At 39.2% G+C, this 26,992-nt stretch overlaps 1 protein-coding gene across 5 annotated transcripts in view; it reads right to left on the reverse strand.

Moving 5' to 3' along the window:
• The window catches only part of TEAD1 (TEA domain transcription factor 1), a 255,181-nt gene that overhangs the window by 38,038 nt on the left and 190,151 nt on the right, over positions 1-26,992 (reverse strand). For 4 of the 5 annotated variants that reach the window (XM_081339492.1, XM_081339493.1, XM_081339495.1 and 1 more), the window contains 3 exons: positions 14,017-14,232; positions 962-1,096; positions 713-759 (listed from right to left, as the gene is read on the reverse strand). In XM_081339492.1, coding sequence (XP_081195618.1) covers positions 713-759; positions 962-1,096; positions 14,017-14,232 — 398 coding nt within the window. The remainder of the gene's footprint in view (positions 1-712; positions 760-961; positions 1,097-14,016; positions 14,233-26,992) is intronic. The other variant, XM_081339496.1, reaches the window with a different exon arrangement.

Genomic DNA, 26,992 nt, shown 5'->3' on the forward strand with positions numbered 1-26,992 from the left:
CACTCACAGAGTGACACTGGGTGGTGTATAATTAAAATATTAGTTGCGAGTAACCAGAAAGGAAGATCGCAAATGGCAATACGTAACTGTGAAAAGTTGCAACACTATAAATGTGAGCTGGTCTCCAAATGCCCAGATCACAATCATGAGGTCACTCGGACAGTCACAACTTCAAAGACTAGTCATAAATTCCCTTTGCCCAGTGTCGTCATAACTTTGAATGGCCATTGAACAAGTGGTTGTAACTTGAGGACTATCTGTAAGGTAGAAATGTTTGGGGCATTTTCTAAATTTCAGGAATTACTATTTTTACAGAAAAGTTTGATCATGCAAATGCTATATACCAGTTAGTTTGTTAAACTTTCTTCATTTATAGAGAAAGTGACTAAATTCTATTGGACATTTCCAATAACAGGTAGTCCTTGTTTAGAGACCTCAGTTGGCACTCGATTGTTCAGTGAAGTAGTCATTAAATAAAACTGTGACTGTAATTACGATCTTACTTCAGCTTTTCTTTGCTTTACAGACTAGTGAAGATTGTAAATACAAGAACTGATCACTAAGTTACTTTTTCACCACTGCTGTAAGTGCAAACAGTCACTAAATGAGGCAATTGCTACCTGAAAGTGAAATCAGGCAAATATTCCATACTATCACATATGTAAACATACATACGGAACCAGAGATGCCGATTTCTTGATTTCCTACTTACTCCTGAGAAGATCCGGGCTGTCCTGTTTGTAGCATCCCAGGCCAAAACTAGATTGGGGCAAAAGGAAAGAGAAAAATGAAACACAGATTTACAGAATAAAAGTTGCTTTCATTTAAGCACATTTTTAAGCCAAAAGACTTATAATGGAAAAGGGGAAGAACCTTTTATGGATAAGTTAACTGATTTTAGGCATATCCTGTCAATCGCTTTTGGGGGAAAATATATTTTTATTTTAGCCAATTAACTTACTCCAGGTGCTCCAGGGAACGTCGGACGGGGAATTCCTGGCAAACCCAACTTATTGTGAATCGCTGTTGCAGACACAATTTGAGCGGACGACATGGCTGCCATGTGCTGGAGTGCTTTGTCCTTTGCAGTCTGATCCTTTAACATGACAATTACAGGCAATCATTAATACTCCAGACCCAACAAAGCACACTGAGCAAGCACAGTTAGAAAGCATGTGTGCTAAAATTAAACAGCACAGGAAATGTGAAAAATACAGAGCATACCATGCAGAAAAATGTAGCTTGGGGAGCGGGGGGGGGGGAATAAAATACATTCCAACTGCATCAGGGCAAAGTTTTTTTGCTCAATATTATAATGTTTAATTCTAAAAAAGATTCTCTACTGAAAAAAAAGTAGGAAGTCGACTGAATGAGAATTGAAAACTGGGATGATGCCACAACCAAGTAGGCAAGGTCCTTTGCTGATCTGAAAATGGACCTCTGAAACCGCAATAAAGTCCCATTGCTAGTTGAGAATAAAGTCTTCGTTTAAATATGCACATCTGTAAACTCTAAAATAAATGCAAATCCTTTGCACATTAGACCTCGGCTAACTTCTTTACTCTCAAGAAGCCTGAAAGTCATTTTAAAGGCTGCTGTGTGTTCTATGATTTGAACAGCAAGGAGAAATAGGGCAGCGCTACAATGCATGGCAGGAGTTTCCAAGAATTAGAGTAAGTCTTATCTGAAGTGGTTGAAAATGTAGCAGAGAATTCAATGAATCCAGCCATAGTTAAGTCCCTATAAAAAGTAAAGGTAAAGGTTCCCCCACACATGCGTGCTAGTCGTTTCCAACTCTAGGGGCCAATGCTCATCTCCGTTTCAAAGCCGAAAAGCCAGCGCTTGTCTGAGGACGTCTCCGTGGTCATGTGGCCGGCATGACTAGACACCAAAGGCGCACGGAACGCTGTTACATTCCCACTATAGTGGTCCCTATTTTTCTACTTGCATTTTTACGTGCTTTCGAACTGCTAGGTGGGCAGAAGCTGGGACGAGTAACAGGTGCTCACTCTGCTACGCGGCACTCGGGATTCGACCCACCAAACTGCCAACCTTCTGATCGACAAGCTCAGAGTCCTAACCCACTGAGCCACCGCGTCCTATTTCTTTAAAGAATATACAGTATACACATGCACTGAATATCTTCCTAAGGAACAAGGTTTAAATCAGGGGTGTTAAACTGCCAGCCCATGGGTTGGATGCATCATAGCAAAACCGCGCCCACCCCATCGGCGGCCGTGGAAAAAAGTCACAATACGTCACGACACGTCACGTGACATTGCGAGTTTGACACCCCTGGTTTAAATACTTAGGGTGGACTCTACCTTAAAAGTTGATATATACAGGAAGAATCATAGAATAAATATCCAGACACTGGGGAACGTTTTATTCCAAACATCATTCAATTAAAATTATTTATTTTACTTATTTTTTATCCTGCCTTTGTTATTTTTACAAATAACTCAAAAGTGGCAAACATATCCAACACACCTTCTTCCTCTCATTTTCTCCACAACAACCCTGTGAGGTGGATTGGGCTGAAAGAGAGAGAGAGGGAGAGAGACTGGCCCAAGACCACCCAGCTAGCTTTCAAGGCTAAGGAAGGACTTGGAACTCACAGTCTCCTGCTTTCTAGCTTGGTGTCTTCACCACTAGACCAAACTGGCTCTAGTAATGAAGGACGTCTAGAAATAGAGAGATATGGCTAGATTCCTTCAGGACTATACTGCAATTGTGGGCAACTAGAGCAAGAATCAGGACCTGAAAACATTGTAGCAAATTATAACGTAGTTGGTTTAGCTTTGGATAAAAAATCTGAATGAATAAAGCATGGTTTATTTTAGGATAATAAATTATAGACTTAAATAAGAATTTGTTATTGGCTTACTGACTCCAATTCTATCTCAAGCACTATGTGCAAACAGGGATACATGATTTGTGGGATTTTGTCTTACTTTGGGGGTTTGTCCCTTGCCTAATCCTCTAATCAATCATGAGGGTGCAAGAAAAGAACAGCTAAAAAGAGAAGAAACAAGCTAGGAATTAGCTAATGAAGCCACAATTATTTTGCTGGTTTGTTTCCAGTTTGCTTAATAATGAATTTATGAACACAGCCACTTGTTGTCTCTTACTTCCTAATGTCCTAAGATATAAGACTTGCCTTGTTAATCACACAAAGGCAATCACTTATATTCCCATAGGTGGCCACTCTTGAGTCATAGAACTTAACTAGTCCAAGTTCCAGCTTTGGACCAAGAGATCTGGATTCTGGCTTAACAATCTCTAACATTATGTCAGTGGCTGTTGCGCAGCAAGAATTGCTAGTTTTAACATTTTCCTTCCTATGTCAGAAAGACAGAATAACTGTTTTAAAAGGGAATGTCATTGCTAAACAAAGGCATGCAAGTTCTGTATAGGACTGGAATAATGCCAGCATGGCTGATCCCTATACTGTATTATATACAAGCCCACATGGGAATCGGCATGTCTGAAAAGTAACAAATCAAGCTATGGGATTATGCATAAAGGTAAAAACAAAGAACCATTTATGAATTATAATTCTACATATGGACTAACACTGCATTTGAATTTTATATTTCTCTTAAGACTTTTAATATCTACATTTTTGTTTGATTTATTAAATAAGGACAGGATTCTTGAATTAGACAGAATTTTTTATTAATTCATTGTTCTGACTCATTGAAATTAAAGTGATTATTATTGACTAATAATTAGATTTTAGAAAACTTCTAAAGGGTTAAGCACAATATTTTAACAGGGAGGATTAATCTTAGTTCAGCTTTTAATTTACTCTTATACTGCTTATAATCCCTTTTCTCTCTTTTTTTACTGTGATTTTAAGCCTCTACTAAATAAATACATAAATCTTGAAGTAAGAAACAAAAAAAATGTGCATGCTTGGATATATGGCTGCCAAGAGGCTACAGATAAAAGATTGGGGGTTCATATGATGTGGAGAAAGCCAACTGCTACAGAGAGATGCATCTGATTCAGTGGTGGGATTCAGCCAGTTCACATCACTTCAGCAGAACCGGTAGCTATTTTTTTGTTGTCCAGGCCCAGAATGGACTTCCAGAAGCGGCATCCACACAGAGAACCAGTTGTTCACATATTTGAATCCCACCACTGATTTGATTGATAGCATCCATGCATTTGTGCCATTCACACATAGATTCCACCTGTATGGGGTTGTCCCATTGAGCCGCAGCATCTTTGGAGTTACAAGCTGTGCATGAATGGGCTGAAATGGGCAATATTCCAAACAAATACTATCCAGGGACTGATTTATTGACAAATAGAAATTATATTATATTCATTCACATTTTTCTCAGAGATCATTTGTGACTACTACTGTATAAACAACAGCAAATTTGACTTTAATGGAAATGATTTCAATGGAATTTACATTTTACTTCAAAAGTTTAAAATCATGGGATAAATCATGGTTTTAGGAACTGCTCAACTTTGGATGTAAGACCGAATAATGAAGGGACAGAAGCACTAAGAGGCAAACCTATGATTACAAGCAAAGTTGCAAGCATGCTGGCTAGAAATGCATGCCATCCAATATGGAATACAGATTCACACAAGTATTCCCTTGAAAGCTCATACAGAGTAATGAGAAGTGAGCAGCTTTTTAATTTGAACAGCTCTTTTAGAAGCAGAACAGGCTAACAATATAGTTAAAGCTACTAAATATATATATATATATATATATATGTATACATATATGTGTGTGCATACATACGTATACACATATCTCTGCCAAGCATAGCTAAAGTATATATTTGTTTTACTGACAATACTTACCATGCTTGTTACCTGGATGTAACAACAAAAAGTTTGTTAAAATTTTTCTGTATAAGTGCAATTTCTTAGCAAAATAGGCTACAGCAAATTAAAAAATAGAAGGGGATTGCAGTTCATTCAATATTTACAGGAAAGTTAAATTTTTACCAAGAACCAGATTCATCAAAAGAGGAAAAAAGGGATTTAAGAATAGTCATGCTGATAACTTTAATAAAACTGAACACCTCGTTCTGGCAACAGTGAGGTCTTCATTAGACTTAAACACTGGTGGTGGAAGCTCCTGTATCAAAAATGAGATGCTGCCTATTTTAAGCTAGCTGATGGAGGGTGTGTGTGTGTGGGGGGGGGGATTGATGGCAGGAGAGCAGCTGCTTATAGTTGTGTTCTTCCGTCCATCCTGCACAGAATATGAAACCGAAATCTGATCAGGTGTTAATGTTCCAGAAATGGCCCTGACACTTGTGGACCCTTTTCTAAGATGCCCTTGTAGTCAGAGGGGAGATACTGAGAACAGCGTGGCTGCAGAAGAACCAGGAAATATACTGGTAGGGATGAGAAAGTACCTATTCCAAAGGTTGACCAACTCTTGATTTTGTTACCTAAGCTTTTGCATCTCTTATAATTCTAAATATAAAAAACAAACAGTCCTGGTTCTAAATCACGTCTTATTTTCTGTACACTTATTGTAGAATACATCACAACCACAAAGTTTTGAGTGCCAGAGTCGAGCTATGAACATTCATCTCAGCAACTAAGCCTCCAAAGAAATAATGGGTTTTTTTATTACTATGCCACTTTTTATATATGTAACATAAAGCAGCACAAATACCTAATACCTCCCTATTTTCCCCCAACAATCTCCTTATCAGGTGGGTTGGGCTGTGAGAGAGTGACTACTAGCCCAAAGCCACCCAGTGGCTTTCATGCCTAAGGGAGAGCTCCTAGACCACCAGCATTTAACCACTATACCAATCTCTATTATTTTCATATTATTATACCCTGTCTAGTCAGTCAAAGGGATTCATAACAATTATTAATTGGGGAAGCAAGGTCAAATATGCATATTCCTTTTTCATATTTGGAGAATGTAATGGTTGGGTTCATCTGAAGCACTAAGATTATGTTTTTAATCTTGGCTTACCAATAAATCAGAGTTATCTGGGGTATTGACTAAACTATAATCCTACTATAATTCTCAGACGCAGCAGGTGGGCTCCAGGTAAAATATTAAGCCATAATATTAAGTCATAACAAGGTTACCTGTGTGACCAAGTAACAAAGCAACATTTGCAACATTTCATTTTCAGACTTACTACACTGATTCAGATTCTAGAAGCCTAGCATTGCTATATCTTTATCAGTATGTAAGAGCAAAATAGTAGATTTTGTACCTTTTAAAAAAGATATATACTACCAAGTAATATTTGTTGCAATGCCTCTGGTTGTTGGCTTGCCTGCTTGATTTCTAGCATAACATTATCTCTAGCAGATAATGTTGTTTGTTCTGGAACCAATAAGGATCACCACTCTCTCTCCTGATAGATAATTTTTATCTATTTGGGGATATCTGCAGGACTAAACAGACCTCCCAGCTTTGAAAGTAAGGAAGACAGAAGATTTGGCCTTCTGCCTTAATCTGCTGTTCTGGCGTAACTCCTAAGAACTGATTAAATCAGTCATTAAAATGCTATATGACGTTTGAGCAACTAGTGAAGAAGTCTACATCCAATTAAAACTGGATGGGGAATTTAGGCAAGGAGATTAGCAGTAATTACCTAAACTGGAATTTGGCCAAGATACATGACTTAACACCCTTATTCTCCACCTCTGAGTGCACTGGGATCTTTAATGAACTCAAGTAATCAAGACCTTGACTTCTTAAGAAAGCCTGCATCTATTTTTGCTGTCATTTATGCAGCAGTTAATGTGAAACAGCTTAATTAGAATAAGGTAAAAATTATGAAGTTGCCAGTGCAAATTTGAATAGAAATTTGACATGAATTATTAAATTATTAAATCATTAAATTATTAATTAATCTTCCTTAAAATCTTGGAACAAGGTAGCATTTCCTTGGATAGCCATGAAAAGATTTTTTGTTTTGCTTTTTTTTAAAAAAAAATCCATAAATATTTAAGCTCTATTAAAACAATTGCTTTGACCAAAGTAATCACAATGCTTCCTAAAATATTAAACATGGACAAATATTCTATACCCTAAATTTCCCAAAGAAAATATATCTCCAGTGAAACCACATGTGCTACTCTCCAAAGAAAATATATCTCCAGTGAAACCACATGTGCTACTCTCCTGGTCTGGTCTCTTGTCAGTTGGCTCCCATTTTTCAGGAAAAAAAGGATTAAGTTTTGTCAAATGTATGAAGCTTGATCTTATTAAAGCAGGAGTCCAAAAAATAAAATAAAAATAAAAATTGTTGGTGGTTATGATTGCCTGTCCACTCAGACTGTTGCAATTTATCTACAGTTCTTTACTTGAGTTCAGATTCACACATAATGTGAATACTGGTAAAAATAAAGAATCAAAACAGCTGCTGTAGTTCAAAATATGCATGTAATGGAGTGAAATTGAGATATGGGTTTTTCCATGTACAGATAGTCCTGGATTTATGATTACAACTGAGCCCAAAGTTTCTGTTGCTAAACAACACAGTTATTGAATTTTGCCCCATTTTATGATCATTCTTGCCACAGTTCTTAAATGAATCACTGCAACTATTAAGTTAGTGTTTTTAATGAAAAGAAGGACTAGGGGTTACATGATAGCAGTGTTTCACTATCTAAGGAGCTGCCACAAAGAAGAGGGAGTCAAGCTATTCTCCAAAGCACCTGAAGGCAGGACAAGAAGCAACGGATGGAAACAAATTAAGGAGAGAATCAAGAACTGAGGAGAAATTTCCTCAGTTAGAATTATTAATCAGTGGAACAACTTGCCTCCAGAAGTTGTGGGTGCTTGAACACTGGAGGTTTTCAAGAAGAGATTGGATAACTGTTTGTCTGAAATGGTATAGGGGTCTCCTGCTTGAGCAGGGGGTTAGACTAGAAGACTTCCAAGGTCTCTTCCAACTCTTGTTATTCTGCTATTAGTAACACAATTGTTAAGTGAATCTAGCTTCCCCATTGACGTAAGGTCGCAAAAGGTCATAACATGACCCTGGGACACTGCAACCATCATAAATATGAGTCAGTTGCCAAGGATCTGAATTTTGATCACATGATCATGGCAATGGTCATAAGTGTGAAAATCAGTCATAAGTCGCTTTTTCCAGTGTCTTTGTAGCTTCAAACTATCACTAAATGAATTGTTGTAAGTCAAAGGACTACCTGTAACTTATATTTGCACGTGTATAGATCCTCCTATGAAACTGGGAACCTGAATACATGTGGGATTTTTCTTTTTTTTCCTTTTTATTACAAATAGCACTATTTACCAATAGATATTGTATGAATTTTAACAGTTTTGTAATTAACTGGTGATGAAATCATAATTATAATCCTTCATTATACATTGTAATAAAAGAAACTGGAGAATAAAAAACAGAAATTTGGAAGAAATTTGGATTAGAAACATTCAATTAGCAAAGGGACTGAATACTTATAAAGGTATTTGGAGTCAAGAATAAAAAAAATTGAGAAACCACTGAAAGCAACATAATCCCCAGCTTGATAATTTGATATGCTATGTGGGATGAGAATTGTAGTTTAATGTGACCAAGTTGGAGGAGGTTGCTTTATGCAATGTATTTCATACATAATATAATCAAATAATTTTTTAATGAATCAGATTTCAGATTTCAGTTTCCACTGCTTTTGAAAAAAGTACCAGAAAAACAAAATATGATCAGAAGTCATTCCATTTTTTAAAACCATGGGAATATTTACTGAATGTTATATAAAAAGAAACTCAATTTTTTTAATGTAAAACTATTCTTTTCCCTTAAAGAATTTAATAAGTCCAATCTGCCTTTAGGACATTAATTTTGTATTCCAGTAAGATAAAAAGAATATTTAATTTAAAATTTCAAAGCATATATTGGTGTGGGTGTATAATATTATACTATATAAAAGGTAAAGGTAAAGGTTCCCCCGCACACGCGTGCTAGTCGTTTCCGACTCTAGGGGCCGGTGCTCATCTCCATTTCAAAGCCGAAGAGCCAGCGCTTGTCCGAGGACATCTCCGTGGTCATGTGGCCGGCACGACTAGACGCCAAAGGCACACGGAACGCTGTTACCTTCCCACCGGAGTGGTCCCTATTTTTCTACTTGCATTTTTTACGTGCTTTCGAACTGCTAGGTTGGCAGAAGCTGGGACGAGTAACAGGCGCTCGCTCTGTTACGCGGCACTCGGGATTCGACCCGCCAAACTGCCGACCTTCTGATCGACAAGCTCAGCGTCTTAACCCACTGAGCCACCACGTCCCTTACTAATATATATGGACATACACAAACATATGAATTTTAAAAGTATGATAAAAAGAAAAGAAAAAAACCTGAAATTTATTAAAAATGGATTTTATATTTTATATTTTATATTGAAGCAGAAAATATGAGCATAATTTTCTAATAAATAATTTCAGAAATCATATTCCTGTTTATACATAGTATTGATTTGAATAATGGAGGAGGAAGAGGAAGAACGGGAGGAAGTAGGAGGAGAAGGAGAAAGAGAAAGAAAACAAGTGCCATGGAAGTACGCAATTGTTCTAAACAAAAGACAGTAGAATAATTGTAGCCATGATCTCCAATTTTCTTATTATCAGAGAAGGCAGTGGAAGAGACAAAAGCTGGCTATTTCAGCCAGCAATAGCCAGTGCTGAAAAAAGAAAGCACATTCAAAACCTGTCCCAACTTGCTGCTTAATGAGGAGCAATTAATCCATCTTATTGTATTTCAAAATGCAGAGGACTCCATTCACATCAAAGAGAATTTTTCAAGGCTTTTATTATTATTATTATTATTACTACTATTTCAATAAAGAGAAGCTACACAGAGCTATCTTTAGAAAACTGACAACAGTATTTTCTTTTTACATGCAAACAGTATGGAATGCCCACTAATGGATATAAAATCATTGCATACATGTGGACTGTAGGCATGTTTTTTTTTTACTTTGTTTAATGAGTTCCTAATGGATACTGAAAACGAAGCAAAAATATTAATTAAATGTTACTGTAGACCAGTGCAAAATGAGGAGCTGCAGCATTTCCTAGGTGGGTGAAAAGGAGCAATCCACATTTCCAAATTGATCATTGAAGATTTTACCAACTGAGTTCAAAACGCTTTAGCCTATATTGTGCATATTTGTATAGTATAGATAAAAATCCTGGATCTGGATAATTGTTTTCTACAATAATGACAAAAGTGCAAAGAACAGTGGTATGCTCCTAATACTCAGCAATACTTACTCATGCCCTTTCAGTGCACTCCTTCTAGTACCTATTCACTACGTAGCTTTTGGATGACTAACCTGTCATACATATAAAGAGAGCTGCTAGATAAACTGCAGGCTGTTCAGTTCATCTACTCAATGTGTGAAAGTCAGAGGTGGGCCTGTATTTTTAATCCCACTATCAACCCCTAAACATTGACAGGTGAACTCTTATGAAATACTCATAATTCAGAAACACAGATTTTGCTTTCTAATGACTGAATGTAGTTACCAATAGTACGATGCAGACTGGATGCTATGGCTGTCCTCCCTCCTCTTTTAATGCTTAAAAGTTTTTGTTTTTATTCTCATTAATGGCTTTAAATTTTTCAGTGTCTTTTAAAATCTGCTGCCACAAAAAATACGTTGTCTTCCTTCACCAGATATTTCAGCCTGATGAAATTATGACCACTGAAGAAATCTTCCTCCAGGTAACCTGAAAGCACACCTGGGAAAATAACACCTTGCTTTGCAGCATCTGGAACATGGAACAAAGGATATTTCCACCACAGTGAACTAGCTGGATGTACTCCTTTGAGCTGCTTCACTAATGCACTTTGCATGGAATTGCAGCAAGGGGACCATAGTTTCTCTGTACTTTTGAAGAGAAGCATCAGAACATCTCACTTAAGGTTTCCTCAGCCATATGAGCAGGCAACAGTTGCTCAGTAATGCAGCATTCAGGTGTGCTTAAGTGTATTATATTTAGCAGTACTAAATATAAATATAAACTATTTACATTCAGTGGAAGTTGTTCATGGAACACTAACTAGTATTGTGCAGAACATTAAGAAACACTGCAACACAAGTTATGTTATGCAAAATGTTCCAAATTGCAGTAGCTGATCTGTGATTATTTACAGTCTTCAGATTAGATAGATGGCTTTTTCAGAAACCATCCCTCAGTAAATCAAGCTCAATAGATGGACAGAACTGCAAGTAGCATTGCACTCATCAGAATCTGCTACAGAGCAGAGTATGCATTTATCTTAAAATTTGCATGCTACATATAAAAGATTATCTCCTATTGCCCATTTTTATCCTCTGTCCAAATCCTCCTTCATGTTTAGAAAGTTAAGGTGAAATAAATTCTTTCATATGATGTTAATAATTTAAAAAAATCCATTCCTCTCCTCTTTTAATTTAATGGACATAGTCGCAAGTGAAGAATATAAAAGGACCTTATTTCTTAGAGGACTCAGATTGTGCTAAAATAATATATTTTTATATTCTCCCTGAAGCACACAGAGAATAGGTTGCCTACTATCTTGCACTTAAACTATTTTTTAGCAAATAACAACTCTTTAAAAAGGCTTATCATAACTTTGTGGCCATTTTTTTCCCTACCCATCTATCTTTTTAGCCTCTCCACGCATATATTGATTTAACAGAATCATAATCTTATATTTATTTTGATGCAGCATCCTGATTTTCTCTAAGCAGGTTTTATTCTAGAGAATTCAGGTGACCCTACATTACCAATTTTGTAGTACCCATAGGCTCAATGTACAAACCCATAGCCAGCCCTAACCTCACATAGATCCAGTCTTGAAGGCTGGATCCCATCTGATTTAGTCCTCCAACATTTCCTTAATAAGAACAATTTTTGTTTCATTTACCTCACATAAAAATGAATTTTGCACAGATGGAGATAACTACCCGCATCACTCAGAGCTTATTTTATTGTGGCAGCCTTTCTCTTTGCACTGATGCATGTCCTAAAATTGTGACAATGGCAAAAATTCTAAAAATGCAGCAAAGGTTTCTTTAAAATATTCTTTAGACCAGTTCTAGGGCATTCAGGACAAAGGATTCCTAAACTTTAAACAGTAGAGAGGCAACAAATAAGTACCTGCTGAGAAAGAGGACTTGTAAGCATAATTGGTATTTGTTCTGCAAAAAAAGGCATCTTCGCCACTACCATCACCATCGTTAAACAAAAGGAAGTGCATAAGTAAGAAATAGGCACATTTTCTAAAAGGAAACTTTACTATTTTGGGTGTGGGTAAAAAACAACAACACATCTTATGGTTTCTCAATAAAACAGAAACATGACAATGTAAATGCAAAAGTTTAAGAATAGGCCATTTGCTAGGCATAACACGAACAAATTACTGAATTTATTGTCCACAAAGGAGGCTGCAGGTGCCCAGTATTAATTTAGGTGTGCGCTTAAAGTCAGTACACTGTTTTAATTGTCCAAACATGAGCTAAAACACTTTCTTTTAGTCATTAGATTGGATAGTTTTAGTCTGAAACGCTACAGCCTTCTCTACCTTTGCACCCAGGTTAACAAGCAACATGTTTAACTTGACTTAGTTGTTCACCAACCCCAACTATCAGCCAGTTCAGCTCAAAAGCCAGCCACCAACAGCCACACAAGCCTGCCAGCATGCTGCCCACAGCAGAGTCAAACCAGAAGCTCCTGACAGAACACTTATAATTGAGTCTGTGGTTGACCTTTTCCTGTTCTAGGACTGGGGCAAATCCCACTGATGGTATTTAGTATTTCAGACAATGAAGCCTTGCCCAATCTGGTGCCTTCCAAAGTTTTTGGAGTACAATTCTCATAATTCCTGTCCCAATCAGGATTATATCATTTGTAGTGTATCATAGTTGGAGCACATCAGACTTGAGAAGATTGGTACACAGTATTCACATGCTGAAATGTGTTTCTTTTGGTTGAATTGTTAAGGTATTTTGACTTTTTTTTAAGGACTGATTACAAAAAAGATAGAAACAAAAGGAAAAAAAACCCTCCACTTAACCTGTCATTCAACCCCCCCACACACAATACCTTTCCCATTAAAGAATATTCAGGAGCTTGCAATGCAAAATTTGCACTTCTTACATGTACAAAATGAAGCCTTCCTTGCTATGTTTGTTTGTTCTTGGAAATTAGAAAGAGAAACAAATGATCATCTCTCTTTCTTCATTGCAAGTGAAGCGAGGCACAGCTTCTCCAGAACATACTCTTTAAGAAACTACCAAACTGAAATTGTGCAGCCCAATCTCTGTTCTGTGTACACAAAAGCCAGTCTTACTGTGCTCTATGGACCTTAGGTGTGTAAGAGGAGAATGCAGGATTTCCTCTGCAAAGCCCACATTTATCAGATCTGAGCAAAAAGACTTCCACATCTTCAGGGAGTGCAGATTAAGCACATGGCTAACTTTTCTAGAGAAGAAGCCAATCAGGTGGTTTCATTTGGCCAATATAAAAAGTGTGGAGGCTAGAACGATTTGCCAAAGGTAAACTCTGGACATTGCAGATAAAGATAACATCCCTGGAGGAAAAGTGTGAAGTTACCACTCATCTGAAAATGTATCTTTAATAACAATACAGAAGAACTGCTATACTGATTTAAATCTCAGCTTTTACAATATGTGCTTGAGCACATATGAAGACCTTGTTTTATTTAACCAGTGTTTTGTCCCCCCCTCCATATTATAAACTCTTATCTACTAATGATATTTTAAAAGGGAAAAAAGAGGACATATTTCCCTATTAAAGTTGGCATGCAAACAGTGAATAGCATTCCAAGGTGTTAAAATAGTTTGATATAGATGCTACTGCAGAAATCAGAGGGAGGGAAGGAGATTAAACACAAAGAAATGTCAACAGCCACCACATGCAAGGAAACTTGGTTACAAGAATCACAGCCCCAGGCATTCCTCCAATCACCAGGGAACACAGGAAGTAAAACGCATAGCAACCACAAGCCCCAAAGCAGAAAAGCGCATACCTTTAGCTTGGAATGAAAATCACGAGATTTCCTTCTGGCAAGAACCTGAATGTGACTAGACACCTGCAGGGTAGGGGAAGGGAGGGAAAACAAAGGAAAAGCCTGTAACCATGGAGATGAAAAGCCCCCTACAACTGGGCAAGCCAAACGTACCTTAATGGCAGCTTGAATTTCTCGAACTTTCTTCCTGGCTAAGACCTGTATGTGACTAGACACCTACATTGTTTGGAATTTTAAGGGGGAAAAAAAGGGGAGAACAAAGGGGAACGGGAGAGAAGAGAAATAAAAAAAAAAGAACACGAGAAATCAAATTTATGTCTGGAAAAAAGAAAGAAAGAAAAAAAAAACCAGAAAGTTTCTTTGGGGAAAGTATTTTGCATTATCAGTAAACTTTGCTATTAAGAGGTCATATCTCCCAGCCATGCACCATATTTCGTAGCACAAACATTTACCAATGCTGGTCATCACTACAGTGATTTAAAGGAAGAAAAAGTTTTAGACTATTACATCTTGAGCTCTTTTCTTTAAATTGTTCTGACTACAGTCTGTGTAACTGTAATCTGATGATATTCAAATTTGCAGATGCTCTCCAAAAGTAAACAAATTAAAATTTAATTATATGGAAATACTAGATATACATACACACACACACACACACACACACACACACTAGGAAGCAAGCATTATATTTTGTCCCAAAACAAATAGCTTAAAGCACTTAAATGGCCCAACAGCACTTCAATTAAACATTTTTAGAAACACATACTTACCGGTATGTATATTCTTATTGTAGTTGTTGCTATGACACTTTTTGTTTTAACTTGCATACATATTACCAGCAGGGCAATCATTTTAGCCAACTTGTATCTAACCCCATTTTATGACATTATTTCACATTATATTAAAGAAAAAAGTTTGTGTTTGGGGAAGAATGCTATTCCCCCCCCCCACAAAAAAGCTGATATAGACACCATCATAATGGGAAATTAAAAATAATAAACATACTGCAAGGCTGGTTATACCATGAATCATTTTTATTTAATCCAAGGATTTTAATACAGATATATGAGGATTATTTAAATTCCTTCACTGTAGTTTTCCTTGTTTGATCTACACTATTTTTTTTTCATCACAGCAAACTAATCAGACAAGTTAGGGTGAAAAATAATTTTAATTTAATTTAATTTAATTTAATTTAATTTAATTTAATTTAATAATATTTCTATACCGCCCTTCTCCCTGAGGACTCAGGGCGGTTCACAGGGCAAGAATAAAATACAAAGTTACAAATATTAAAAGGAAATTAAATAATTGCCCGATTTTAAAACAATTGATATATTACAATTATAAAACCCCAAAGATAATATTGAGAATACAAGAATAAAAAAACCCCACCAATCCCCCATCAGGCTAGGCCGGCTTGTACAAACAAAAACGTCTTGAGATCGCGACGAAAGGAGCGAAGATCGGGCGCCATCCGGAGCTCTACCGGTAACTGATTCCATAGTTCCGGAGCGCCCACAGAGAAGGATCTCCCCCTGGGGGCCACCAATCGACATTCTCTGATCGGTGGCACCCTGAGGAGACCCTCTCTATGGGAACGCACAGGGCGCAGGGAGATTGATGCCGGCAGCAGGTGTTCCCTGAGGTACTCCGGCCCCCTGCCATGTAGGGCTTTAAACACCATTACTAGTACCTTGAATCTCACCCGGAAGGCAACTGGTAACCAATGCAGCTCACGGAGCAAAGGTGTAACGTGGGAGTATCGGGAGACTCCCAACACAACTCTCGCAGCTGCATTCTGTACCAGTTGGAGCTTCCGGGTGGTCCTCAAGGGCAGCCCCATGTAGAGAGCGTTGCAGTAGTCCAGACGAGAGGTCACGAGCGCATGAGTGACCGTGCATAAATCATCCCGGCTTAGATAGGGCCGCAACTGGCGCACCAGGCGAACCTGGGCGAAAGCCCCCCTAGTCACAGCTCCTATATGGTCTTCCAAGGTGAGCCGTGAATCTAGGAGGACTCCCAAGTTGCGAGCCCTATCTACGGGGGGTAATAGTTCACCCCCCATAGCAAGAGGTGGAATGTCCGAATAAACCCGGGATGAAGGTATGCAAAGCCACTCAGTCTTGTCGGGGTTGAGTTGAAGTCTGTTCCTCCCCATCCAGACCCGAACCGCCTCCAGGCAACGGGACATCACGTTGAGGGCATCACTGGGGTGGTTTGGGGTCAAAAGGAAAAGCTGGGTATCATCAGCATACTGATGATACCCAACTCCAAAACCACGAATGATCTCACCCAGCGGTTTCATGTAGATGTTAAACAGGAGAGGCGAGAGGACCGACCCCTGAGGATCTCCACAAACGAGAGACCTCGCGGTCGACCTCTGCCCTCCTGCCAACACCGACTGCGAACGTCCCTGGAGATAGGAGGAGAACCACTGTAAGACCGTGCCTCCCACTCCCAATCCCCTGAGACGCCGCAGCAAGATACCATGGTCGATGGTATCGAAAGCCGCTGAGAGGTCTAATAGGACTAGAACAGATAATGCTTGGCCCCTGTCTTCCAATAAATGGGAATTTGAGCATAGTTCTCCAGTCCTACTCTAAATGATCAATCATAGTTCAGCTAAGCTTATTGCATAATATAATCTTAGAACACAATAACTTATATTATGGGCATTCACTGAGGAGGGCAGGGCTTAAAATCAGGAAGTTAGTGGGAGACGTGTCACAATCCAAGCCCTGCCCCTTTTGGATGTGCATGAGGCATCAACACATGACGTGTGTAGGTCTTCAATTTTGACACTGTACCGCCACCACCCCTTGCAGATTTTGATACATACATAATTTCAGCACACCATGCTCTGTGGCTGCTCCTGATTATTCAATTTTCTTCTGCTGTGTATCTAACTTAAAATATTCAGTAGTACTGCTATGCATCTGAATAGTCAAGAAAAACAATGGCAACCATTATGTGTGTAAAGCTAATCCCTAGAATATGGATTATCTGGTTTCTCAGATGCAAGTTAAGTGTAACCAGGAGGCTCAATTTGATTCTAAAAGAAAAAAGAAAAAGCAAAAAGGAAAAGGAAAAACAAAACAACAAAACAAAAAGTCTAAATAACAAGAATAGTTGTTACACCTTAATAAAGAGAACAAACAATGGTAGGTCACTTATTATCCAAAATAGTACCTTTCAATATAAAATATTTAATTCTTTTAAATAATTAAATAAAAAAATATTAATTCCTACAATTAGCAGTGTCATGATTTCAATTACTCTGTAGAAGTCCTAATGTTTTTTTCTGAAATTAGGACATAATCGAAAGATAAAGCTCTTTCTTGTACACAGGTTTGAAATTCACTGATCAGTATTTTCTGACAGCTCCAGGGCCCATAGATGATGATGATGATGATGATGATGACGATGATAGAAAAGCAACACTAATGTATGCGAAAAGCCACACTGAACTTGAATCAATACTCAATGCAGTTCAACTGTTTAGCAGCAACATCAGAATGAACTTTGGACATGGAAAATGTGCTATATTATCCATGCAATGAGGAAAAATGGGAAAAATAGAAGGAATAGAACTGGGAAACAGAAGTGTTGTGAAAGCACTACCAAAGGATGATGGTTAAAAATACCTAGGCATATTGGAAGCAGATAACATCTTGAATGGAAAAGTCAAAGAGTCAACGCAAAAGGAATACATCATGAGAGTCAGCAAAATACTAAAATCAAAGCTGAATACTGGAAATATAATTAAAGCCATTCATACATGGGCAGCCCCAGCTAGAATTATTAACTGGACTTTGGCTGAATTAGAACACCTAGATCGGAAAATGCGTAAACTTTTAAATATGCACAACGCTCTACATCCATGAAGTGACATCGACAGGTTGTACCTGCCAAGAAGAATAGAGGGCAGAGGGCTACTGCAAATCCACCAAAGTGTGGAAGAAGAAAAACAAAGTTTGAATGACTATGTGAATCAAAGTACAGAAAAATTGCTGCAGGCTGTGAAAACAGAGAGCATTATAAAAATAACAGAAACAAAGGCAGAATATAAGGAAAAACGGCTGGATGACAGATTAAATAGATGGAAAACCAAAGCTTTGTATGGACAGCATTTGAAAAACATTGAAGGAAAATGTGATAACAACTAGACATGGGCATGGCTTAAGATGGGAACCATCAAGAAAGAAACGGAAGGCTTAATACTGGCTGCTCAAGAACAAGCACTACAAACTAATGCCATGAAAGCGAAGATACAAAAATCTACTGACAATCCATATTGCCAAATTTGCAATGACAAAGTTGAAACTGTTTCACATTTAATATGTGAGTGCAGCAAAATCATGCAAACTGATTACAAAGCTGCTAAACTAATCCACTGGGCATTGTGTAAAAAATACGACTTGCCTGTGTCTGAAAAGTCATGGGAACATAGGGTGGAAAAAATGGTCGAGAATGAGAGGGTGAAGATCTTGTGGGACTTCTGAATACAGACAGATCACCATTTGGAACACAACACTCTAGATATTGCAGTCGTAGAGAACCGAAGCATACAGTTGATTGATTTCGCTGTACCAGGAGATGCCAGAGTCGAAGAAAAAGAACTGGAAAAAATTATGAAATACCACAACCTGGCCATCAAAACTGTGTGATTATGGATGAAACATGTAACAGCGATACCCATCATCATCAGCGCACTGGGAACTATATCCAAAAACTTTGCAAAATTTTGTTGTTGTTGTTAGCTGCGAAGTTGTGTCCGACCCATCGCGACCCTATGGACAACGTTCCTCCAGGCCTTCCTGTCCTCTACCATCTTCTGGAGTCCATTTAAGCTCACGCCTACTGCTTCAGTGATTCTATCTAGCCACCTCATTCTCTGTCGTCCCCTTCTTCTCTTGCCCTCAATCTTTCCCAGCATTAGGCTCTTCTCCAGTGAGTCCTTACTTCTCATTAGGTGGACAAAGTATTTGAGTTTTAGCTTCAGGATCTGGCCTTCTAAAGAGCAGTCAGGGTTGATCTCCTCTAGGACTGACCGGTTTGATCGCCTTGCAGTCCAAGGGACTCGCAGGAGTCTTCTCCAGCACCACAGTTCAAACGCCTTAATTCTTTGGCGCTCAGCCTTTTTTATGGTCCAACTTTCACTGCCGTACATTGCAACTGGGAAGACCATAGCCTTGACTATACGCACTTTTGTTGACAGGGTGATGTCTCTGCTTTTTAGTGTGCTGTCTAGATTTGCCATGGCTTTCCTCCCAAGGAACAAGTGTCTTTTAATTTCTTGGATACAGTCCCCATCTGCAGTGATCTTGGAGCCCAAGAAAATAAAATCTGTCACTACCTCCATTTCTTCCCCATCTATTTGCCAGGAATTGAGAGGGCCGGATGCCATGATCTTGGTTTTCTTAATGTTTAGTTTCAACCCAACTTTTGCACTCTCCTTCTTCACTCACAACAAGAGACTCTTCAGTTCCTCTTCACTTTCTGCCATTAGAGTGGTATCATCTGCATATCTTAGGTTGTTGATATTTCTTCCAGCAATCTTAATTCCAACTTTTGATTCATCTAACCCTGCCTTTCTCATGATGTGCTCTGCATATAGGTTAAATAGGCAAGGCGACAGTATACAGCCTTGCTGGACTCCTTTCCCAATTTTGAACCAATCAGTGGTTCCGTGTCCAGTTCTCACTGTTGCTTCTTGGTCCACATATAGGTTTTTCAACAGACAGATATGATGGTCTGGTACGCCCATCTCTTTAAGAACTTGCCACAGTTTGTTATGATCCACACAATCAAAGGCTTTAGCATAGTCAATGAAGCAGAAGTAGATGTTTTTCTGGAACTCTCTAGCTTTCTCCATGATCCAGCGTATGTTGGCAATTTGATCTCTAGTTCCTCTGCCTTTTCGAAATCCTGCCTGTACCTCTGGTAGTTCTCGGTCCAAATACTGCTAGAGTCTAGCTTGCAGAATTTTAAGCATAACTTTAGTAGCATGAGAAATGAGTGCAATGGTGCGATAGTTTGAACATTCTTTGGCACTGCCTTTCTTTGTAATTGGAATGTAAACTGATCTTTTCCAATTCTGTGACCACTCTTGAGTTTTCCAAATTTGCTGGCAAATTGAGTGTAGCACTTTTACTGCATCGTCTTTTAAGATTTTGAATAGCTCAGCTGGAATACAGTCACCTCCACTAGCTTTGTTGTTGCTCAGCTTTTCTAAGTCCCACTTCACTTCACATTCTAGGATGTCTGGCTCGAGGTCAGTGACCACCTCATTGTGATTATCAGGGACATTAAGCTCGTTCTTGTATAGTTCTTCTGTGTAATTTTGCCACCTCTTCTTAATCTCTTCTGCCTCTGTTAGGTCCCTGCCATTTTGGTCCTTTATCATGCCCATTTTTGCATTAAACGTTCCCTTCATCTCTCCAATTTTCTTGAAAAGATCTCTGGTCCTCCCTATTCTATTGTTTTCTTCTATTTCTTTGCACTGTTCATTTAAGAAGGCATTCTTATCTCTTCCAGCTATCCTCTGGAATTCTGCATTCAATTGGGCGTATCTTTCTTTTTCTCCCTTGCCTTTCACCTCCTGGTCTTGTTTTTACTGACTGTATAGAGCTTCTCCATCTTTGGCTGCAGAGCATATAGTCAATCTGATTTCTGTGTTGACCGTCTGGTGATGTCCATGTGTAGAGCCGTCTCTTGGGTTGTTGGAAAAGAGTGTTTGCTATGACCATCGTATTCTCTTGACAAAATTCTATCAGCCTGTGCCCTGCTTCATTTTGTACTCCAAGGCCAAATTTGCCTGTTATTCTGGTTATCTTTTGGCTTCCTACTTTAGCATTCCAATCCCCCATGATGATAAGGACATCATTTTTTGGTGTTAGTTCTATAAGGTGCTGTAGGGCTTCATAGAACCGCTCAATTTCTTCCTCTTCAGCACTGGTGGTTGGGGCATAGACTTGGACTACTGTGATATTGAATGGTTTGCCTTGGATTCGAACTGAGATGATTCTGTCATTTTGAGGACTGTATCCCAGTATTGCTTTTCCTACTCTTTTATTGACTATGAAGGCTACTCCATTTCTTCTGAAGGATTCTTGCCCGCAGTAGTATACCTGATGGTCATCTGAATTAAATTCACCCATTCCTGTCCATTTTAGTTCGCTGATACCTAAGATGTCAATGTTTAGTCTTGTCATCTCTTGTTTGACCACGTCCAGCTTGCCTTGATTCATGGATCTTACATTCCAGGTTCCTATGGAGAAAAAATCTTTACAGCATCGGACTTTCCTTTCACCACCAGACACATCCACAGCTGAGCGTCCTTTCGTCTTTGGCCCAGTCGCTTCATTCTTTCTGGCGCTACTAGTACTAGCCCTCTGCTCTTCCCCAGTAGCATATTGGACGCCTTCTGACCTGAGGGGCTCATCTTCCAGCGTCATATCATTTTGCCTTTTGGTACTCTCCATAGGGTTTTCATGGCAAAGATACTGGAGTGGGTTGCCATTTGCTTCTCCAGTGGATCACGTTTTGTCAGAACTCTCTGCTATGACCTTTCCGTCTTGGGTGGCCCTGCACGGCATAGCTCATAGCTTCATTGAATTACGCAAGCCCCTTCGCCACGACAAGGCAGTAATCCATGAAGGGGCTTTGCAAAATACATCAAGAAATTGCAGCTTCCTGCAATAACTCCAGCAAAGCTACAAAAAACTGCGCTACTTGGAACATCTTACATTTTAAGGAGATACCTGGTTGATACCTAGGATGCTGGCAGCAACCTGTGTTACCCATTAGTGCCAGTCAATTTCAATGTTCAGTTGACTAAGGTTCATGTTTTATAATAATAATAATAATAATAATAATAACAACAACAACAACAACAACAACAACAACAACAACACCCCAGTGAGGCAGTACTTTGACGTGGTTGTGAGGCTTGTGTACTCTGAGGAAGATGAGAGCTATGCCAGAGGTTCAACCATACTGAACAGGTCTCACCAGAGGAGTCAGACAAAGAGGGTCTCTCCCATAAAAAATATGGTGAGATGTAAATTTCAGAATGCCATACTGGCTCGGATGTCACCCAGGTTAACAAGGTCTGTGCTAGATGTTGGAGTTCCTGGATATCTGGTGAAAAATGGGTTACAGGACTCAGGACTGTTGGCTGAGCAACCAGGGCCAGCAGCTGCAGAACTACTGGAAGAAAAGGTGTTTACCCGTTGCAAATACACAGTGATTAAAAACAAAGAAATAATGATCTGTTATTACAGATCAAGTCCAACAAGAAGAGGATATCTAAAATGAATGCACCAGTTCTGGAAAGAACAACAACCAGAATCAGAAATAACAGAACACAGACTAGCAGATCAATGCCAATTTATAATATGAAATAAAGTATTCACAGAAACAGAATTGGACGAACTGCAAAGGTTTACCCAGGGCAAAGAAATCAAAGCCTTGCCAGATGTAATTCAGAATGTAGAGGCAAGCCAGGGGGAGTTGGCAGAGAAGGAATCCAGCAGAGATATACAACTGTTCTCATTTGGAAACCAGGCACCTCTTCCTCAGGAAGAACAAAGCCCTCTAACTAAAGAAATAAAAGAATTGAAACAAAAAATAACTGAGCATCTAGAACAGCACAAAAACAACAGAATAAGGCTCCCTGCATTGAAGCTTGTTCCAAAGAAACAGCTAGCACAAGCATTAAAAGATGCAAATACTGCAATATCAAGTGTAAGCACCAATTCACTTCAAGAAAAAAACCAACTAATGTATAGCACAGCTGCAGTTATAACTGAATACCTGGGATGCAAAATCAACAAAGAAGAAAAACAAACAGTGCACCACAAAAATGGAAGGTTAGACTAGAAAATAAGATCAAGTTAAGATCACATGCAAGCAAGGTAGAACAGATGAAAGAAAAGATACTGAAGAACAAGAAGACCAAAGAATACCTAATCAAGAAATACCACTTAGAAACAAGGAAGATCAAGGAAGCACTGGAAATAATAAAGCAGCAAATAACCGCTATAGCCAGGAAAATCAGTAGATACGAAGCTTGAATTGCAGATTATAGGCACAACCTCCAATTTCAATCCATTCAGAAACGTTTCTACCAATCCATCAATGGAAAAACTACAATGAATCAGTCAGTACCTGACAAGGAAGAAACAGTGCAGTTTCTGGAAGCAGATATGGTATAACCCAAAGAAACACAACAAGGATGCGGCTTGGTTAAAAGAGGTGGATGCAAATAAAACAGAAGTTGAAATGAAAGAACTAGTAATAACAACAAAAATGGTAGAAAAAAGAGCAAGGAAGATCAAAAATTGGTCAGCACCAGGTGAAGATGAACTGCATGCGTTTTGGTTGAAACATCTAACTGTTGTATACCCACTCATTGCCAAGCAGTTCAACAATATACTACAAGGAGGAGAAATTGAAAAGTGGCTAACAACTGGGAAAACCTACCTAATAATGAAAAATCCAGCAAAGGGGGCAACACCAGGCAACACCAGGCCAATTACCTGCTTACCAACAACTTTCAAATTGCTAACTGACAACAGCATCTAGTTGAAAACAATCTCTTTCCACCTGAGCAGAAGGGAAACTGCCCCAAAAGAGAGGAACAAAAGATCAACTCCTAATAGACAAAATGATCTTGGAAAACTGCAAGAAAAGAAAGACCAACCTGAATGTGGTGCTGGTTATCACCTATAAAGCCCTACATGGCCTGGGTCCGGGATATCTGAGGGAACACCTGCTGCCGGCATCAAACGCCCTTCGCCCAGTGCGCTCCCACAGGGAGGGTCTGCTCAGGGTCCCGCCGGTAAGAGATTGCCGGCGGGTGACACCCAGGGATAGGGCCTTCTCGGTGGGAGCGCCTGCCCTCTGGAACCAGCTGCCGGTGGAGCTGAGAACTGCCCCCGACCTCCGATCATTCCGCCGGGGCCTGAAGACCTGGCTCTTCGAGCTCTCGGGCCCAGACTGAGGAGAAATTTTTAATTGGGGTTCTTTTTAACTGACTACAGGGTCAATTTAATATTTTTAATTTGGTTCTTAATTTTTGTATTTTGGATTTTTAATTCCCTGTAAACCGCCCTGAGTCCTCAGGGAATAGGGCGGTATATAAATATAACTAAATAAAATAAATAAATAAATAAATGGATTGACTACAAAAAGGCATTTGACTCTCTGCCACATGACTGGATAATCAAGTGCCTAGAAATAACAGGAGTCAGTAGAAACATCAGAAAATCTGTGCAAAGATCGATGGCACAGTGGAAGACACAGTTGCATGTCAATGGTGAAAGATTGGGAGAGGTTAATATCAAGAGAGGAATATTTCAAGGAGATTTATTCTCACCACTACTATTTGTTATTGCACTGTTTCCTCTGTCAACAATACTGAATAACTCAGGACATGGCTATCAAACATCAAAAACATCTGCCAGACTATCCCACCTCCTTTACATGGGTGATCTGAAGCTGTATGGAAAAACATCATCTGAAATAGAATTGCTGCTGAACACTGTCCATATACAGGTGAAACTCGAAAAATTAGAATATCGTGCAAAAGTTCATTTATTTCAGTAATGCAACTTAAAAGGGGAAACTAATATATGATATAGATTCATTACATGCAAAGCAAGATAGTTTAAGCCGTGATTTGTGATAATTGTGATGATTATGGCGTACAGCTCATGAAAACCCCAAATCCACAATCTCAGTAAATTAGAATATTGTGAAAAGGTGCAATATTCTAGGTGCAATATTCTAGGCTCAGAGTGTACCACTCTGATCAGCTAATTAAGCCATAACACCTGCAAAGGGTTCCTGAGCCTTTAAATGGTCTCTCAGTCTGGTTCAGTAGGAATCACAATCATGGAGGAGACTGCTGACCTGACAGTTGTGCAGAAAACCATCATTGACACCCTCCATAAGGAGGGAAAGCCTCAAAAAGTAATTGCAGAAGAAGTTGGATGTTCCCAAAGTGCTGTATCAAAGCACATTAACAGAAAGTTATGTAGAAGGGAAAAGTATGGAAGAAAAAGGTGCACAAGCAGCAGGGATGACTGCAGCCTGGAGAGGATTGTCAGGAAAAGGCCATTCAAAAGTGTTGGGTACTTTCACAAGGAGTGGACTGAGGCTGGAATCAGTGCATCAAGAGCTACCACATACAGACGGATCCTGGACATGGGCTTCAAATGTCGTATTCCTCTTGTCAAGCCGCTCCTGAACAACAAACAATGTCAGAAGTGTCTTACCTGGGCTAAAGAAAAACAGACCTGGTCTGTTGCTCAGTGGTCCAAAGTCCTCTTTTCTGATGAGAGCAACCTTTGCATCACATCTGGAAACCAAGGACCCAGAGTCTGGAGGAAGAATGGAGAGGCACACACTGCAAGATGGTTGAAGTCCAGTGTGAAGTTTCCACAGTCTGTGTTGATTTGGGGAGCCATGTCATCTGCTGGTGTTGGTCCACTGTGCTTCATTAAGTCCAGGGTCAATGCAGCTGTCTACCAGGAGATTTTGGAGCACTTCATGCTTCCTTCCACAGACGAGCTTTATGGGGATGCTGACTTCATTTTCCAGCAGGACTTGGCACCTGCCCACACTGCCAAAAGCACCAAAACCTGATTCAATGACCATGGGGTTACTGTGGTTGATTGGCCAGCAAACTCGCCTGACCTGAACCCCATAGAGAATCTATGGGCCATTGCCAAGAGAAAGATGAGAGACATGAGACCGAAAAATGCAGAAGAGCTGAAGGCTGCTATTGAAGCATCCTTGTCTTCCATAACACCTCAGCAGTGCCACAGGCTGATAGCTTCCATGCCACGCCGCATTGAGGCAGTAATTGCTGCAAAAGGGGCCCAAACCAAGTACTGAGCATGCTTATACTTTTCAGAGGTCCGATATTGTTCTATGTACACTCCTTGTTTTATTGACTGCATGTAATATTCTAATTTTCTGAGATTGTGGATTTGGGGTTTTCATGAGCTGTACGCCATAATCATCACAATTATGACAAATCATGACTTGAACTATCTTGCTTTGCATGTCATGAGTCTATCTCATATATTAGTTTCCCCTTTTAAGTTGCATTACTGAAATAAATGAACTTTTGCACGATATTCTAATTTTTTGAGTTTCACCTGTATATAGCCAAGATATTGCAATGTAGTTTGGCTTGGACAAATGTGCCACACTTACTCTCAAACAAGGAAAAATAGTGAAAACTGAAGGAATAAAGATGCCCCACGAAAATAACATTAAGAGTCTGGATGAGGAAGATTACTACAAATACTTGGGTATCCTTCAAGCTGACAACATCGAGCACACTGAAATCAAGAAAAAAAAAATTAGAGGTGAATACATCAAGAGAGTGAAGAAGGTCTTAAAGTCCAAACTCAGTGGAGGATATACCGTGAAGGCAATAAACATCTGGGCAATTCCGGTCATTAGATACACAGCTGGAATAGTGGACTGGACTCTAGCAGAACTAAAAGCAATAGATAGGAAGACCAGAAAAATAATGACAATGAATAATGCCCTTCATCCACGCAGTGACATTGACAGACTCTATCCACCAAGGCAAATAGGTGGGCATGGAATGCTGCAAGTACATCAGATGGTTGAAGAAGAAGAAATGGCTTTGGAAGAATATCTGAAGGACAATGATGAAGATGCACTGAAATTAGTATATCAGGAAGGCTTACTGACTACTGGAGAGACCAAACTGGCCTACAAGAAAGACCAAATAAAGAACAGAATGGAGGCATGGGGAGACAAAGCACTACATGGCCAGTACATTAAAAAAAATAGCTGGGAAAGTAGATAATAACAAGACTTGGCAATGGCTAAGAGCAGGAAAGTTGAAGAAAGAAACTGAGGGACTAATTCTGGCTGCAGAAGACCAAGCTTTAAGGACAAATGCATACAAAGTCAAAATTGAGAA

The sequence above is a fragment of the Vipera berus genome (assembly GCF_964194415.1).
Source record: "Vipera berus genome assembly, chromosome: 1".
In the NCBI taxonomy this organism is placed as follows: domain Eukaryota; kingdom Metazoa; phylum Chordata; class Lepidosauria; order Squamata; family Viperidae; genus Vipera; species Vipera berus.